The 16,173-nt window shown below is 50.5% G+C and overlaps 5 protein-coding genes across 5 annotated transcripts; 1 reads left to right on the top strand and 4 right to left on the bottom strand.

Moving 5' to 3' along the window:
* Positions 1–134: 134 nt before the first annotated feature.
* HO133_009521 (uncharacterized protein) lies at positions 135–2,005 on the bottom strand (the record flags this gene model as incomplete). Its single annotated transcript, XM_037300382.1, has 4 exons — positions 135–507; positions 561–1,507; positions 1,565–1,658; positions 1,758–2,005. The coding sequence occupies 4 exons, from the start codon at positions 2,003–2,005 to the stop codon at positions 135–137; spliced, it is 1,662 nt and encodes a 553-aa protein (XP_037154230.1).
* Positions 2,006–2,455: 450 nt separating this feature from the next.
* Positions 2,456–7,864, top strand: HO133_009520 (uncharacterized protein; the record flags this gene model as incomplete). Its single annotated transcript, XM_037300381.1, has 15 exons — positions 2,456–2,929; positions 3,026–3,212; positions 3,260–3,396; positions 3,542–3,878; positions 3,925–4,039; positions 4,105–4,521; positions 4,580–4,668; positions 4,838–5,141; positions 5,289–5,319; positions 5,444–5,540; positions 5,627–6,214; positions 6,349–6,911; positions 6,993–7,098; positions 7,195–7,675; positions 7,732–7,864. The coding sequence occupies 15 exons, from the start codon at positions 2,456–2,458 to the stop codon at positions 7,862–7,864; spliced, it is 4,059 nt and encodes a 1,352-aa protein (XP_037154229.1).
* An 837-nt stretch (positions 7,865–8,701) lies between these two features.
* On the bottom strand, positions 8,702–10,299 carry HO133_009519 (uncharacterized protein; the record flags this gene model as incomplete). Its single annotated transcript, XM_037300380.1, has 2 exons — positions 8,702–9,474; positions 9,795–10,299. The coding sequence occupies 2 exons, from the start codon at positions 10,297–10,299 to the stop codon at positions 8,702–8,704; spliced, it is 1,278 nt and encodes a 425-aa protein (XP_037154228.1).
* A 629-nt stretch (positions 10,300–10,928) lies between these two features.
* HO133_009518 (uncharacterized protein) lies at positions 10,929–12,002 on the bottom strand (the record flags this gene model as incomplete). Its single annotated transcript, XM_037300379.1, has 3 exons — positions 10,929–11,442; positions 11,530–11,781; positions 11,944–12,002. 3 exons carry the CDS (start codon positions 12,000–12,002, stop codon positions 10,929–10,931), a joined length of 825 nt encoding a protein of 274 aa, XP_037154227.1.
* Positions 12,003–12,598: 596 nt separating this feature from the next.
* HO133_009517 (uncharacterized protein) lies at positions 12,599–15,426 on the bottom strand (the record flags this gene model as incomplete). Its single annotated transcript, XM_037300378.1, has 2 exons — positions 12,599–15,235; positions 15,382–15,426. 2 exons carry the CDS (start codon positions 15,424–15,426, stop codon positions 12,599–12,601), a joined length of 2,682 nt encoding a protein of 893 aa, XP_037154226.1.
* Positions 15,427–16,173: the final 747 nt, after the last annotated feature.

Below are 16,173 nucleotides of genomic sequence, written 5' to 3'. Positions count from 1 at the left end.
CATTCCCAGTGGTGACATTTTATAGATCTCTTGCCATTATGAGTCTGAACTCACGGAGTATTGTGCGCCAGGAAGTGTTGTACTCTTCAAACTGAGTAGCTTCACTGGTGATTGGTCTCCCTTCTTATTCATCCTCACACTATCGGACTGTTCGGTTGCTCAGCTCCGTTGCTATGACCCTCGACGATAGGTCTAGGTTCAGTAGCAGCGTTTTGATCTTCGTCATCTTCAGGAGTGCCATCTCTGCAAGCCCAAGCATCGACAAATCTTAAGGTCTCTCTGCACCATAGCTTTCTCATTAACAGCAGCCTGGCCGGCACCAAAGCAATGATGATGACGGGAAATGCAGGAGCACCTTTTGTCAAAGTCACAATAAAAATTACTACAGTCAATACGATCTGTACGACTGTATAGACATGTACGCCAAGATGGCCATGGACAGCTTTAGGCAATGCTGGTAGCTCGGAGGGTGGAGTGAGAAGGTAGGAAGACCGGTGGAGTATTGGGCTGGCGGTCAAGTCAATAGGGCATCAGTCGCTTCCAAAGGGTGGTGTGCCTACTTCACTGCAAGGCTCTGCTCACCCATGAACATGAACAGTCCTGCCAAGACACTTGTCGGAGTCAGACCGAGAACCAGCTGAAGAGGCGGGCTGATGAAGCATAAGATCGCTCCAGCGTGCAGAAAAGCGCTCCACCTTTGCTCATACACCCTTCGCACTTCTTGATCCTCCGTCTTCTCCTCTGTCTCCCCATTGCCTGTTATAGAGATAGAAGCGGGCTCTTTCTCAGGGTGCAGAAGGCTCTCGGAATGAAGAGGTGCTTGAGGTAGAAGCCCATTCGCAGGCGGTATTCCCAATATCCCACAGAGTGCTGTTGTCGTTCCGAGCAATACAATGTCCCAGGCGAAGCCACCAGGTTTCTTGGTGCCATATCTGTCAATAGTGCAGATGATGCTACTAACCTCGTGATCGAAGAAGAAAAGGATGGTTATGATGAACCCTGGAATTATGGCAGCAAAGATCCAGGTTGCTGGCAAATGCCAGAATTGAACAAAGAAAACAGAGCGATCAGGACTACTTGGCCGAAAGGCGTGGCTACTGACTGGCAGCGTTTGCTTGTCCAATGACGCTAGCTCTCCAACATGCGGCATCCCAATGAAGATTATGATACTGATAGCGGCCGCATACTCCGCGAGTCCCATCCGAAGGTATCTATGAAAGAGCGGTCTCCAGGACTCGGCGGTCGAGAGAAATATGGCCACCAGCATAGTACCAACTGCGCCAATGATAGCGTAGAGAAATGCGGCGAAAGACAGGGCACTATGAGCACGTTGCAGCTCCTGTAAAGCTTTGTGGAAATAGATGATACTGTTCAGAAGGGAGAAGATCTCAGTAGAAAAAGTGGTTACGTATCGCATGGTCCAGTCGTGGGCGTTGAGAACAGCAAGAAGGTAGTGCATCCATCCTGCATGGATGAGTGACCACGCCATGAAGGGAAGGAATGGTATCTAAAGCATCCGCGATTAAGATATGTGCCCGGAGACCTAGGGTTCTACTCGACCTACATCTAAAGAGCCGATACATAACGAATAAATATTCTCAGCGAGTACCGAGAATGGCCCAGTCACGCCTAGGATTGTGAGGGGCTGAATCGACAATCTGTAGGGCTCTCATGAGCCTTGCTTTCTTTTTCTAAGGCTGATCCTTACAGGCAGACGAGAATGTTTCCGCGAAGGTAAGAGATTTATCTGGACTCACAGGCTGAATATGACGCCGCAGAGCCCCGTACTAAATACCACTTCAATTGTTCCCCATGACTTCCCAGTCAGCACATACAGGTCACTCGCGAAGGTGATACCGGGGAGCAAGTTAGTAAAAAAGACGTAGACGGCGGAAGCTACTACGAGCTGGTTGAACACTGTCCAATCGGATACATAGCGAACTCGAAGGTTGTGCAAATCTTGTCGGATAAGGCGGAAGGGGCGAAGGCTGCGAGGTAATCGCATCTTTCCGCGAATTACAGAGTGGAAAGTTGGGGGATGTCTTTGACACTTTTATTCTACACCCTGCTGAGGCCACCATCTTTTATACATCCTCGCAGGCATATTTTGAAGACAAGCTGTGCCTGGAAACTTTTACCAATTCCGGTCTTAGCCGCCAATTGAATTGCCGATTCCCGCCCGATGCCTCGCTTGGCACGGAACGGAGGCTAAGATTAATCCAATCTGATAAGATAAGAATTTTTCATAAAAAAAGTGCTAGGTAGTTTCATCCCACTTCATCAACATATCGCATTTCTTTTGGAGCTGTTTCGCTGCTAGTCTCAGACATAATCATGAAAGGCCAAGTTCCAGAGTTCCATGACATCCACAGAATATGTTCACGGCCGCATCCCTAGCATAAGCCGTCCCAAGATATTGATCATCTAGACATCCATTCCGATTATTATTGTTAAAATGTCCTATATCACTTGCCTAGGCTCCAGTGCCCTGTCCGACTTCCGGAGAAGAGCTCTTGCTAGCCAGCTTCATGTCAATGATGTCCGCGCTCGATGGGTTCACTTCGTGGCACTACACGGCGGTGACGTTACTAAAGACTACAATCAAAATGATCTCATCGAAATGCTCACTTATGGCGATGAGTATCTCGAAGAAGACGAGGACGGGGTTGATACTACTACATGGTTTGTACATCCGAGAAAGGGCACTATATCTCCATGGTCCTCCAAAGCGACATCTATCGCCGAAGTCTGCGGTTTCGGGAGCGTCGTCAAGCGGATCGAGAGGGGGACGATTTTCAAGATCTCATCGGACGTAGAATTTGATGTTTCAAAAGCTAAGAAAGAGTTGCATGACACGATGACGCAAGATCTGAGCCCAAATATGCCAGATCTCGAAACAATGTTTGGAGAACATACTCCTGCTCCCGCCGTACGTAACTTCCGGAGCACCTCTTGAGCTGTGTCTTGCAAATCTACCTCCATCCCCAAATCCATCCAGTTGCTTACTTTACTCAAATATATGCAGAAGGTCATTGATCTCTTCGTTGAAGGCCGCGATCCTCACGGAACTCTCCGGGAGGTCAACAGGACTATGGGGCTGGCGCTTGACGACTCAGAAATTGAATATCTGGTCTCCAAATTCACAGGCGACGGCGGATTAGGGAGGTCTCCCTTTGATGTGGAGCTCTATATGTTTGCTCAGATCAATTCAGGTATTCCTGGAATATGCTGTAATTGGAAAAGCATGCTGAATCCTCAGAACATTGTAGGCACAAGCAGTTCAACGCTTCATGGACGATTGATGGCGTTAAGAAGGATTTCTCTCTCTTCTCTATGATTCGTAATACCAACCAAAAATCCCCTACATACGTGGTCAGTGCCTATAGTGATAACGCAGTAAGTCGTCCTTTCTGAAATCTCCTCCCCTTTCAGTCCTTAAGGCCGATTCTCAAGATGTATTGTGGGAACAAACGCCCCCTAGACGTCTGATACAACCCAGAGATATCTTGAAGAAGACTTGCTAACTCCGAAATACTTGAAGGCCGTACTCGAGGCGCAGGAAGACCAGAATGCGACCTTTTTTGCCCCGCTAAACGAGTCGAAGGAGTGGACACAGATAAACGAGCGTGTGTACTATGTTATAAAGGCCGAGACCCACAATCATCCAAGTGCAATATCACCATTTGCTGGGGCCGCAACAGGCGCGGGTGGGGAAATCCGCGATGAAGGAGCCGTGGGTAGGGGTTCCCGCCCAAAGGCTGGACTGACTGGCTACAATGTATCAAACCTCCTAATCCCAGGTTTCCAACAGCCTTGGGAGTTAGAAGACGTCTCAAGACCTGGCCATATTGCCAGCGGTCTCGACATAATGCTTGAGGGTACTTCCACCTTCTAGACCGTTATTTGCATTACTGATCACACCAGGTCCGATCGGCGGTGCCTCATTTAATAACGAGTTCGGTCGTCCATGTATCACAGGTTACTTTCGAACGTTTCTTGCCCAAATCCCACTAATCGACGGAAGTGAAGAACTTAGGGGGTGAGTGTGTTCTAGGCGTGAATTTCCTGAGTCGAAAAGAGATAACCGCTGACGCTATAGCTTAGGTATCATAAGCCAGTAATGCTCGCTGGAGGTTTGGGAACGGTACGGCCATTGCATGCTCTCAAAGACGCCTCAATTGTCCAACCGGGGTCATTTATTATCGTGCTAGGGGGACCCGCAATGCTAATAGGCCTTGGAGGTGGGGCCGCAAGCTCTCAGACCTCAGCTGAAGGCTCTGCAGATTTGGACTTCGCCAGTGTGCAACGTGGAAATGCAGAGGTACAGAGGAGGGCACAAGAAGTCATCAATTCCTGTGTAGCCATGGGTTCAGAAAATCCTATACTCTTCATACATGACATAGGAGCTGGAGGGCTATCAAATGGTATTCCAGAGCTGGTGCACGACTCGCGGTTGGGTGCAAAGATGGAACTGAGAGAGGTTGATAATGCGGACCGTGGCTTGAGTCCGCTGGAAATATGGTGATTGTTCAAGGCAGATCATCCCACAAATTGACTCCTGCTTACCACTACTCAACAGGTGCTGCGAAGCTCAAGAACGATATGTAATAGCAATTTCTCCGGCGAGTATCAACGCATTTAAGGCAATTGCCCTCCGTGAAAGATGCAGTGAGTACCTTCAGGATAACCCCTCCCCAGTCCGTACCCAAGTTCAGACTGCATGACATGTCGCCGGAGTTGGTTGATTCCTTTGAGTCTCGCTCTACTCTCAGAACACCTCTCAATACTGCAACATCTGTTTCGAAAAAACGATGCTAACATCGAAAATCTCGAACAGGCTACTCGGTCGTGGGGAAGACTGACGGCAAAAAAGGAGGAAGAGATAACAGACTCCTTTTAACTGATCGAGAATCGAGTGAACATAAAGAACCAATCAACCTTCCCATGGAGACACTTTTCGGCAAGCCGCCGAAGCTGTCTCGCGTCGTGGAATCTCGAAAGCTCTCGCTACCATCGTTCGACAGCAGCCTAGCGACCTACCTACCCAAGATGGAAAGCGGCTTCCTCGAAGTAGCCATTCAAAGAGTGCTAACTTTACCCTCGGTAGGGTCGAAGTCTTTCCTGATTACGATAGGAGACCGGTACGTCTACCTTTCCGAGCAGTCTCTGCCTAGTTCGTATCCCGATGAGAGCCCTGAAATTTGTTCCAAAAGTATCATACTCACGCATCTTGTCTTGGGACTCCATTTCCACCTCGAAGAAGAATGGCTAACTCCGAACACTTGAAGATCTGTATCAGGCCTCGTTGTCCGAGATCAGGTACGTACATTCAGGAGCTGATTGTTTCTGTTTGGTATTCCAATCGAGTCATACAATATATTTTGGGGGCAAAGAAAATATATTCTGCCTCTAATAAGCAGAGCTGATCTCGAAATCTGCCTAGATGGTTGGGCCTTTCCAAGTCCCTGTGGCCGATGTTGGGATAACAGCGACTTCCCTGAAGCTTGGAATGATTACTGGGGAGGCGATGGCGATGGGCGGTACGTAAACACCGCGGCGTCTTTCGTCATCTGGCACCTGGTGCTGAATCGCGAGACATTGCTGACCTCGAGGTCTTCTTCTCCAGAGAGACCCATACTGGCACTGATATCTCCAGCTGCGTCGGCACGTATGGCAGTAGCAGAAAGTCTTATGAACATCGCTGCAGCAGACGTTCTTCTTGAACGAGTGAGTCTTTCGGCAAATTGGATGGCCGCTGCTAGACATCCCGGTGAAGCTGCCGCTCTTTACGACGCTGTTGAGGCGATTGGCATGCAGCTTTGTCCTGAATTGGGTATTAGCGTGCCTGTCGGCAAAGACTCCACGAGTATGTCGATGTCCTGGAAAGATAAGCACTCGCAAGAGGAAATAAAGGTCACGGCACCCTTATCCTTGGTCATCTCGGCCTTTTCTCCCGTGAAGAACACTCGCCATTGGACGCCAACTCTGCGACGTCCTGAAGAGCAGGGTATTGGCGAGACGATCTTGCTTCTGGTCGATCTGGCCGAATCACGACAATGTCTTGGTGGTTCCGCATTGGCACAGGTCTTCGGTCAGGTGGGGAACGAGGCGCCCGATGTCCGTAACGTCCAGTTGCTCAAGGACTACTTCGACGCCATAGAACAGCTTCACGAAGCTGGTGTCGTCCTTGCATACCACGATCGAAGTGATGGCGGTACGTGTATTCGGAGTCACTATTGCCTCTTTCGGCCTAAATCCCGAGTCTTCAGACAAGCTCATACCCTGAAGACATATTCCAAGACTCAAACGCGCTTCTTAAACAGGAAAGGCTGACTCCAAAATCCGTAGGACTCTTCACTACGATCGTCGAAATGATGTTTGCTGGGCACTGCGGAGTCAACCTAATGGTTGATGCTATTTGCCGAACAACCGACACTACCCATGTCCTAAGTTCTCTCTTCAATGAAGAGCTGGGAGCCGTCTTTCAGGTTCGCAAGCGTGACGAGATTCATTTCCATAGATGCTTCGCAACATGTGGACCACCATCAAACCTGATTAAGAAGATTGGCCGCGTGGCTCCTGCTTCCCAGCAAGACCTCACCATCTACCACGGTTCTCAACTCGTGTACCGACAGAGTCGCACATTGCTTCAGCAGACATGGTCGGCAACGTCGCATCGAATGCAACGCCTCCGTGACAACCCAGCTTGTGCGGACGAGGAGTTCAACAAAATACTCGACTCATCTAGTGCTGGACTTTCCTACAACCTGACTTTCAACCCCAAGGATAATATCCTACCTTTCACTAGCAAATTGCCCAACATTTTTTCATTGAACAGCAAGCCAAGAGTAGCTATTCTCCGCGAGCAAGGGACTAACGGGCAATCTGAAATGGCCTTTGCCTTCATGACCGTAGGTCCATCCCTGGGGCGACTGCTTTCTTACCAACGCCTTGCCTCTTGTACACACAGTCCTGACTCTTCTTTTCCCTAGGCTGGCTTCACCGCGATTGATGTGCACATGACCGATCTCATCTCCGGCAAGATTGCGTTATCCAACAATTTTGTGGGCCTGGCTGCATGCGGCGGTTTTTCTTACGGTACTATACGTGTCTCTACTTTTTCTAATTTGCACCCCTTGAGCTCGATCTATGACTCCACGAATACGCCTTAGGATGACTACTGAGACTTCAAAGGCGATGTTTTAGGCGCGGGCCGCGGCTGGGCTTCTACTGTCCTGCTCAACCCTAAGGTCCGCGAAGAATTCCGAGCCTTCTTCGAACGCAAGAATACTTTCACTCTAGGAGTCTGTAACGGATGCCAATTCCTCTCTCGGCTCCAAAGCATCATTCCCGGCGCAGAAGGCTGGCCCACCTTCGAGACGAATATCTCCGAGCAATACGAGGCAAGAGCGTGCATGGTCAAGATCACGGACTCTGACACCGCGCCTAACGTCTTTCTGCACGGCATGCACAACAGCGCGCTTCCCATTGTGGTAGCCCACCGAGAAGGCCGCTCAAGCTTCAAAGCTCCCTCGTCTGCGCAGAAACTGGTGGCTAGTGGGAGGGTGGCAATAAGATACGTGGACAACAACACCCTCGGACCTACGGAGAAATATCCGGAAAACCCGAACGGCAGTCCGTTAGGTATTGCAGGGATCAGCTCTAGCGATGGAAGGTGAGCACACTCATGTCCACTGTGTGGTGCAAGAAGCATTTGTTAATAAGAGTCAGAGTCCTGGCGATCATGCCGCACCCGGAGCGATCGTTCGCAAGCTGGGTCCCGGACGGCAAGAAGGAAGAGTGGGGAGATGTACTCCCTTGGCAGCGACTGTTCTACTCGGCTCGGCGCTGGGTGTCCATATAGGAAAGCGTGTTGGCTGTCACTCTGTCCTTGCAAGGCTCCTTTTGATGATGTTGGATATGACACCGCAGATTGTTCGACGAGGACTCTGGCTTTGGGGAAGATTCATACCTGGATACTTTGGGGGAGAGAGATAGAGTGGCGCCGATATCTACATCCTGGACAAGTCAGAGGCGTGGGACATGAAGATTCAGATTCTCAGTGGGTGAATCAAGGATGCGAAAACGATAGACCCTCGATGATGAGGCAACCGTGCCGCCTTGGAGTAAACTCAAGTGCAGTCCTTGCGTACAACGCCCAATAAATACGTAAGAAATTGAATCAAAAGCCATGAGGTGAGGAGACAACCATTTCCCTTGAACCTTGTTCTCCGGCCAATGCATTTCGTGAATTGGATCTCGTGACAAAGCGTCTCGCCCAAGGCTAGCCCATTGCCAATAAGGACTCCCTCCTTTCGACTTCTCACCCATCCCGCAGCACTCCTTGTACTAGTACTCCCTTCAGGACCCACAGGGGCAAGCTCCGTCCCGCGCGATCGAGCCTTCGTCCTGCGATTCCCCGGCATTCGGTCCTTGCTCCGGATCCACCAACACTGGGCTTTGAGCATCCGCCGGACCATCTCCCCATCTCCCTCCTCCTCCCTATCTGGATGATCTTGCTCCTGTCTCCCCCACCCAGTGACACCCCGGATCGCAGGGCGGCCCTGTGGGATTCTGACTACCTCTTCGACAACTACCTTGGGAAGTGTCAAGAGGTACATGGATAGCCAGGCCGTTTTCCCACCCTTCCCCCCTCAAAGTACCCCCAAAAGATTCCCACTCCATTTTCCCACTCTTGCCATCACAAATCAACCCACCGCACCATCTCCGCAACGCTAAACCCATCTCTGCTACCCATCGTCCCCGGTTCAAATCTCCTTACCGCGGTAGTTACGAACCCACGTTTGAGATAGTACGATTCGTTGATCTCGAGCATCGTTGAGAGCATCAGCATTACTTTGCCTTTCCCTACAGCCTCTTCACGAGTGTTTTCGGTTTCTGGGTCGCCGTCGCCGTTGACGCTATTCCGGTGATGCTGTGCGGGAGGCGTGGGTGATGTGGAGGAAGACGCGCGTGATTTGATCTCCCCTGTCACCTCGGTCTTGCGTGTGACACTGTAGTATTCCAATCTTTTACGTTCCTCATCAATGTCTCCACGGGGTGGTCTGTTGTGGGGTATTCCATTCCCATCAACCTTGAAGATCAACCGTTTTCTGATACTCTCTTTGTTCAGCGAACAACCGTCCCACGAAGAAACCTCATCTATCACTCTTTCCCTGCATCTATCTGCTTCGCTACCGGTTAGATTGGTAATAAGCTTAGGGGTAGTTGTTGATGAGGTAGATGGACTGAGTCGTCTGAGATGTTGGTGAGAAACGGTAGAAAACATATCTGGTTGGCTTCCCTGGATCGAGTCTTCGTCTCCATCTGCAAAGTTATGTTCAGCCGTTGATGCCGTAGTGGATCCGGTCCGTGAGTTCAGCGATTCTGGTACTGGATCTAGGGTTTCCCCCAAAGCTGTTTGTAGCGACTCATTATGGGCTGCGTGATAAGACTCAGAAGGGTCTACCACGACTGTCGTAGGAATTAGAGAAACTGGTACTTCAGGAAAGATATCTTCTCCGGGCGCAGTTTGAAGTTTATTTATATAGCTATACTGTCTCCAGTCTTACTCGTTGAAGATTACCGAGGTTTGGCTTGAGCTACCGGTGTTTCGTCGATTGAGGTTTATTGATAGCTCGGGTAGTACTTGTATCGGTGACGAAGGTGCGCTTGGAATATGGGTCAATACTTCTTCTTGTTCTGCTATCAAAGGCCCGTCTGAAGTTTCGAGTAACTCCTCTTCTGCTCGACTGAGGTTTGTTGATGGCTCGGGTAGTACTTGTATCGGTGACCTTGCAAGCTCGGATGCACCGCGTTGGCTAGGATCTCCCATTTGGGCCATCTCTCCTCATCATCGTCGCCGCTCTTCCCTCTTTCGTTGTTCGTTTCAGGCTTGCTAGCATCGGGAGGCGGTCGCTTGAAAAGCAAATGGGCCCTTTGCCCCATTCCTTCCGGCTTCGTAGGTACGTACGGTTTTGCGCTCACGGTCGCTATTAGTGTCATCCCATTCGCGCGGTTGGTCATGAGACCTTCAATATCCTCGTCCTGCGAAATTTGCGAAGAGAACATGAGGATAGTAAAACCATCGGGCTCTAGTTCGGAAGAGAGTTGGGTCAGAGACTGTAAGCGCGTCGTTGGATCCGGAGGGAGGAGACGGCTGTTGTGGCCACTGATGAGGGATTGATTGTAGGAGTAGTTTAAGAGTTTGACCACGGCGGGAAGACTGGGCGATTGAGCGAGGATGGCTGGGGAGAGAATGGACGTCTTCGTTGTCAGGGACGAAAAGGATGAGGCCATGGGACTGGAGAGCGATGGGTGAGTGTAGTGTGGGATGGATTGGTCAGGAAAGAATTATAATATGATGGGTCATGTGTTGTAAGGGTGCCTCAGGTGTCAGTAGAAAGGATGTCAGATGCCAAGGGTATTATTATCAGTATTTGTGTCACTATCTTGTGTCGAAAACAGTGAGGGACTATTAATACTTTAGTGCTTCAAGGAAAAGAAAAAGGAGTGACGAATGTTCGGAATTGATTGCTAATATCTGACTCGAGATCAAACTTGTACTTTGAAGTAGATACAGTAATCTTGTACAATGGAGACGGTGAGAGTGAGACGGTGATTATCAATCACCGAGGCCTTGGGATGTCGTCTTTCGTGATGCATATGATGTTGCCATCATTCTGCTGAATTGTGTCGGTCGCGCGGCATTTCGAATAGCGAATCTCTGATTGTAGGTAGAGTATGACGGTGACAATGTTGAACATATTTCGGACCATCAACGTCTTTGTGGCATCGATGCCCTATCAAAAAGACGTCCCGTTCTGATTAATCCGTAAGCTCTGGTCCCTGGCGTCGATTTTCTGTATAGTCCGCCACTCCACCGTCATGATACCCTAAAGCAAAGACCACACCCAGCAAGCCCCAGCTTACAACTTCGACCTCCCATCCGAATTTCTTCGTTCCCAATCTTCAACCCTCCTCTTCTCCTCTTCCTGCCGTCTTGAATAGTCCTCCATCTCCCTTTCCCCTCTCCTCTCCCCCTCTTCGACATTATCCAACAACCTCACCGTCTCACCCCACATCTCCATTTTTAACCTCCCATACACCCCCGTCTTCCCCCTATCAAGCAACCCCATCTCCCTTACAAACACCACCACTTCTTCCATTGCCCCAAGACCATCCACCAACCCCTCTTTCAGTCCCTCCAACGCCCCATACCTCTTCGACTCCAAAATCATAGTTCGAAACGTATTCGGACTGGGCACCTTCTGTCTGAAGATTGACGCCATGGGCGATTTCAACGGCGCACCGAAATCGAGCTCATTGAGACACAGAAAGCCCCGGTGCGGATTCATGAGCCGGTAGTCGTGCATCATCGCTGTCATGAAGCCGGCTGCGAAAGCGTGGCCAGGGAGGAGGGCTAGGGTTGGCATTGGGTATCTATCCCATACCAAAGGCGATCAAAGGTTAGTCGCATGGCTCTCGTACACAGATACTGCTTCTGCTCGGTATGGAAAATGGACGTACGTCAACAGCCGCCTCCAAAGCGGATACAAACTCCCACCCCAAAACCTCGCCCCTTCCTTCACCGCACTCTCATAATCCAACCCATTGCTATAAAACTTCTGTATGCCTGACGTCGTCACTACCACCCCTTTCGGAAAGCGGTGGTCCAGTATATCGAGCGCGAGCAGAAATGAGCTGCAGAAGGAGGGGGTTAGGCGGTTGTCGGGGGGGGATTCGAAGGTTAGGAGATAGATGCGGGGCGAGGGTTGCGTGCTGTGGTCATCGATAGAAAGTCAGCCTCGCCTTTCTTGCGCTTCGGGCTGAGCTAGGTGAGGTATTCTGAGGGCGGAGTGGCAGCTGGAAGAATGTTTCGCTCCCAGACTGACCTCGGCATTCATGACTTTGGATGAAAGAAATGGATGAGGAAGTGCATACCATGTTATCCGCCCATTGGGCTGGATTGGAAGTGTGAAGAGTGGGGGAATTGGTGGCATGGCTGTCTTAGGTGGCTAGAAAGATGTCAGAGCTGCCGGCGGCATATGGATATTGTTGATGTGGGGGGGTCTCCGCTGCGGAGTGGCGGGGAACAAAAGCTGGAATCTCAAGCCCTAACGCTAGGCCTAAGGAAGTCTAAATGTCAAGGTTACCGGCGACGTGAATACGAAGTTTAAGCGAAGGCTTTGCAATCATGACATGTTGGACTTGGAACTGAGCCGCTGAGATTCGTGTTCAATAATGTATTTATATCCAAGAAGCGAAAAGGTGCATGAATTGTATGAACAATCACTGTTAGTGCAATATACATTCAATAAATAGCGAGCTCCTATAAGAGGTGGTATAGATGCATCATGATGAGCCGCTCCCCAACAATATGCCCAATACGCCTCCCTCTTTTCCAAAATGTTAGACGCAGACCAAGCATTACCCAAGTAGAGCAGCAGAAAGCCGACCAAGACGCCTAGTATCGTATGCAAAATGGCGGAAGCCTCCAAAAAGGTATCGAACATCATGTCAGCGCCACTCCCAGCGTCGTCTCCAATAGCATCTCCAACATATCCTCAAAATTATGCTCAAACCATCCACGAACTCATCAATTAGCAGTTACCATCCTGCCAGCACTCTCTTTCCTGCCAAACATCCTTCCCAACCTCCCCTTCGCACCGCCCTTTCTTTCCCACTCCCCTCCCTCTTCCATCTTCTTTCCTTTGTTCGGACTTTCCAGGACCGTCACACCAGGCGTGTTCAAAACATTCGCATACATATTGGCATCCCTGTTCACCTCCATAGGCCTCGGATAGATACCCGTTTCAACTTCTTTTTGGTAGCTTGGACCGCGAATCATAGGCGGCGGCTGCTTCTGCAACTTGCTCCTCGACGAGCCGGTCTGATTGGAGCCTGCACGAGGTCTGGCGGCCTTCTTCATGGTTTCCTCACAGCTTTCATAGCGAACGTCGTCGTATGGGGACTGTCCCTGTTGTCGACTTTGAGAGCGCGAGTAGGGGTCGTCTGGTCTTGTGGGGTTCCTTTGGAGAGGTGAATCTGGCCGTTTAAGGTAAGAGGGGCTAGGATCTTCGTGCCGTGTATAAGACCGAGAAGGGGGAGATTCTGGTCGGCCGAAAGGGTTCTCCTGCCGTGTCTGGGACAGGGAGCTCATGTAAGGAGATCCTGATCGCATATTATTGATAGAAGGCTGCTGGGAGAGGTTCCCAGGGCCACGTAGATGTTCGACGGACGCGCCACGGTAGCGGTGTAAAGTGCGCTCTATGCCATCATTGGAGACGATTGGCGCGGAGATCGAATCTTTCTTCACATGGCCACGCGTTTGGTCCCGAGCGTATGGGTTCGCCCCTGACACCTCTTGCTCTCTCTTCGCCTTGCGCCCACGGCCGCCGGACTTCATAAGCTGTCCAATGTGCGTCTTAGCCTCTTTGTATTGATCCAGACCAGGCAACGCAGGCAACGGTCTGTTGAGATTGGGTCCGCCGTTCTTCTTAAGCTTCCTTGGCTCTTCTTCCTCAGGCCTTGCGCTACGAAAGGAGCTCCAGCTGCCCTTCCTTCGCAGGCCACTTCCTTTCCACCAACTGCCGCGTCGGCCAACGCTGCTACTTCGGCTACCCGATCGCGACAGACCGGAAGCATTGGAAAAACCAGAACGCATACTGTCTTGGCTTGCGCGAGGTCTGATGTAGTTGCTGATTCCGGAGGCTATACTGCTCCCTATGCTGCTGGCCCTGCTCAAAGGCCGTTCGTATTCCGAGTCGCTGTCTTCCCTCATAGAAAGTTTGGACCTTGACCTCTTGGATGCGCGGCTGCCTGGTCTGGCTGCACGTCCGCTGTTGTTGTACCTGTCCTCGGCCTGCTGAATCAGAAGCTTCTTTCGTCTCCAGAGCTTAGCTTGTTCGCTTTCTTCGCTCTGGTGAGATTCGTCGGACGGTCGTCTATGATGAGACGAACCATACGATGGACGCCTGTTGTAGTCGAATGAGGGGGCTTTTTTATCGTCGCCAGGTGTGAGGGCCGCTGAAGTCGCTGCAGTCGAAGTTGGGCGTGGAAATTTGTTGTCGTAGTCTGTATACGAGCGGGAGGTCGACTTGCTTGATTCGCCTGATGCACCACTGTAGTCTATACAAGCAGCAGCCGAGGTTTTGGGCCGGAAGTGGAGACTATCACGGATGTGGTTGAGTGCAGGGTCTTCCACCTCTTTCTGTTTTCTTCGAGGATTGCTGGTTGTTAAGATTTGGGGTGGTTTTGGATCAATTCGATCCATTAAAGATTCAATTTCCTTCTGCTTTGAATTGGTACTGTTCGACATTGTGCGCGTTGGCTGGACGGGTCGCTCCATCTTTTTCAGCGTGGCCTTGAGGCCTTCGGAGATTGCTGTATGTGTTGGCCCGTTCGACCCATCCAACTCCTTTTGCTTGCCTTTGAAGTTGCTAGTTGTGGCTACCGGTGATAGTTCGATGAGATCAGACTCTCTTTGCTTGCCCTTGACGTTGTTAGATATTGCGGTGTTGACTGGCTCGGGCGGCTCGACAGCCTCTCGCGGTTTGGGTCGACTGTTGTTGACTATGGTGGCATGTACTGGTGGGAGGAACTCGATTCTTGCGGCACTTCCAGTCTCCGAAGGTCTCCGCTGTCCGTGCAGAGCCTCGTAGCTTGCAGTCTTGGGAATCGCACTGGTATAAGAAGCCGCGCCTTCCGGTCCGAACAACGGGATATCCTCACGAGGACGGCGGGTTTCATATTTTGTAGCTTTTTCCTGTCGGGGATGCTCCTCTCGATTTTCTGGTTGCCGAATTTGAGACTGCTCCTTTCGACCCATAGCCATTCGAGATTCCACTTTCCTCGCAAGCTCCTTCCTAGCCTCCGTCTCCACCTTGCGGGCATATGCCTTCTGCGCTTTCTCGTTCAGACGTTGCTCAGCACGATTTGCCGATGCCTGTTGTGACTTGACATCAATCTTTTGTGGTTTCGCGAGACGAGCTTGAGCAGCATGTCTGGCCTTGCGCTCCTCTTCGTGTCTCCTCAATGTTTCTCGGTGATCTGGCTCCTCATCTGGATCTGGAGGATTGGTCTCGTTTACTATGATGGCACATGCATGACGCAAGTCAATCAGCATGTGTGGTTGTACGCTCGGTCGCTCCATCTCGGACTCTGTTGGGCTGTAGGGTGGGGATGTATCTATGTCATAATCTGTGGGTGCTTCTGCCGCTTGCGTAGAAGTCTTCTGTGGGTCTGTTAGCTACTGTTCTTGTTCGGGAATGTGGTGAAATGCAGCAGATGACGCGATAAAGTGGCTGCAGCATACACGCAGGTACGACTGCGGGGTTGGGTTTGGTCTTCCTGCGGACTTTGGGGCTGAAAATTGCTTACAATGCGCAGCGAAGAGAAGGAAAACTTCCGACTCGTGAGCCCCATGATGATGGCTGTGATCTGTGACTATGCAGAAAAGCGTCGAAAGGATTCAGACTCGAACCGCCTCAAATATTGTTGAGTGGCCACTGTGCCTCCAATGCCCAGCAGTTGGAAGTGGGAAAGGCGGGCGAAGCTGCAACGAATAGATTGCGGCGTCAGTTTGATCGTTTAACGGTTCGCGAATGATTTAGTAAGACAATTATATATATGGATTGTATGTATTATCATGTGAAGGAGTAGAAGTCGTGATATTTTCGTGAAGTCGTTGATAAGAAGGACGATTGATGGACGACTTTCTCATCTCGTAAAAAACCTGTGCCTCCGCAGTTGTTGCAAAATGCAATTTGGACTTCCAACAACATACTACAGAGGGACTAAGCACTACTAAAGAGGTAGTACTGGTGCTCTAAGGACCAACCACTACCAATCGCATATTAGAAGGCGCAAAAGAAGGCTCAACCCGTCGTTGGATCGCTTCTATCGCTTGCTCTTTCCGTCGCCCGTGCTTTTGTCGAACTCACTACTAATTGGTCGAAACCAATCCAGTGGCCCAGGAGCAAAAGTCTCGAACTGAAGATCCAGGATCTACATCGTACTCTACACGCGTCGTGAATCTCTCTTCGATACGAACAGTTGATGGTGTGGAAGCGGAGATAGTGCCACGATGCTTTCTCTACTTGCTCATATTCTCGCGAGCTTAAGACCATATGCATGATTGCTGTTCTTATGATCCATCAGATCTGTAGGAAT

This window comes from Letharia lupina, assembly GCF_014066315.1.
Source record: "Letharia lupina isolate WasteWater1 chromosome Unknown contig_7, whole genome shotgun sequence".
Lineage (NCBI taxonomy): Eukaryota > Fungi > Ascomycota > Lecanoromycetes > Lecanorales > Parmeliaceae > Letharia > Letharia lupina.
Note: the sequence above shows the minus strand (reverse complement) of the source record. Positions and strands in the feature narration are given on the sequence as shown.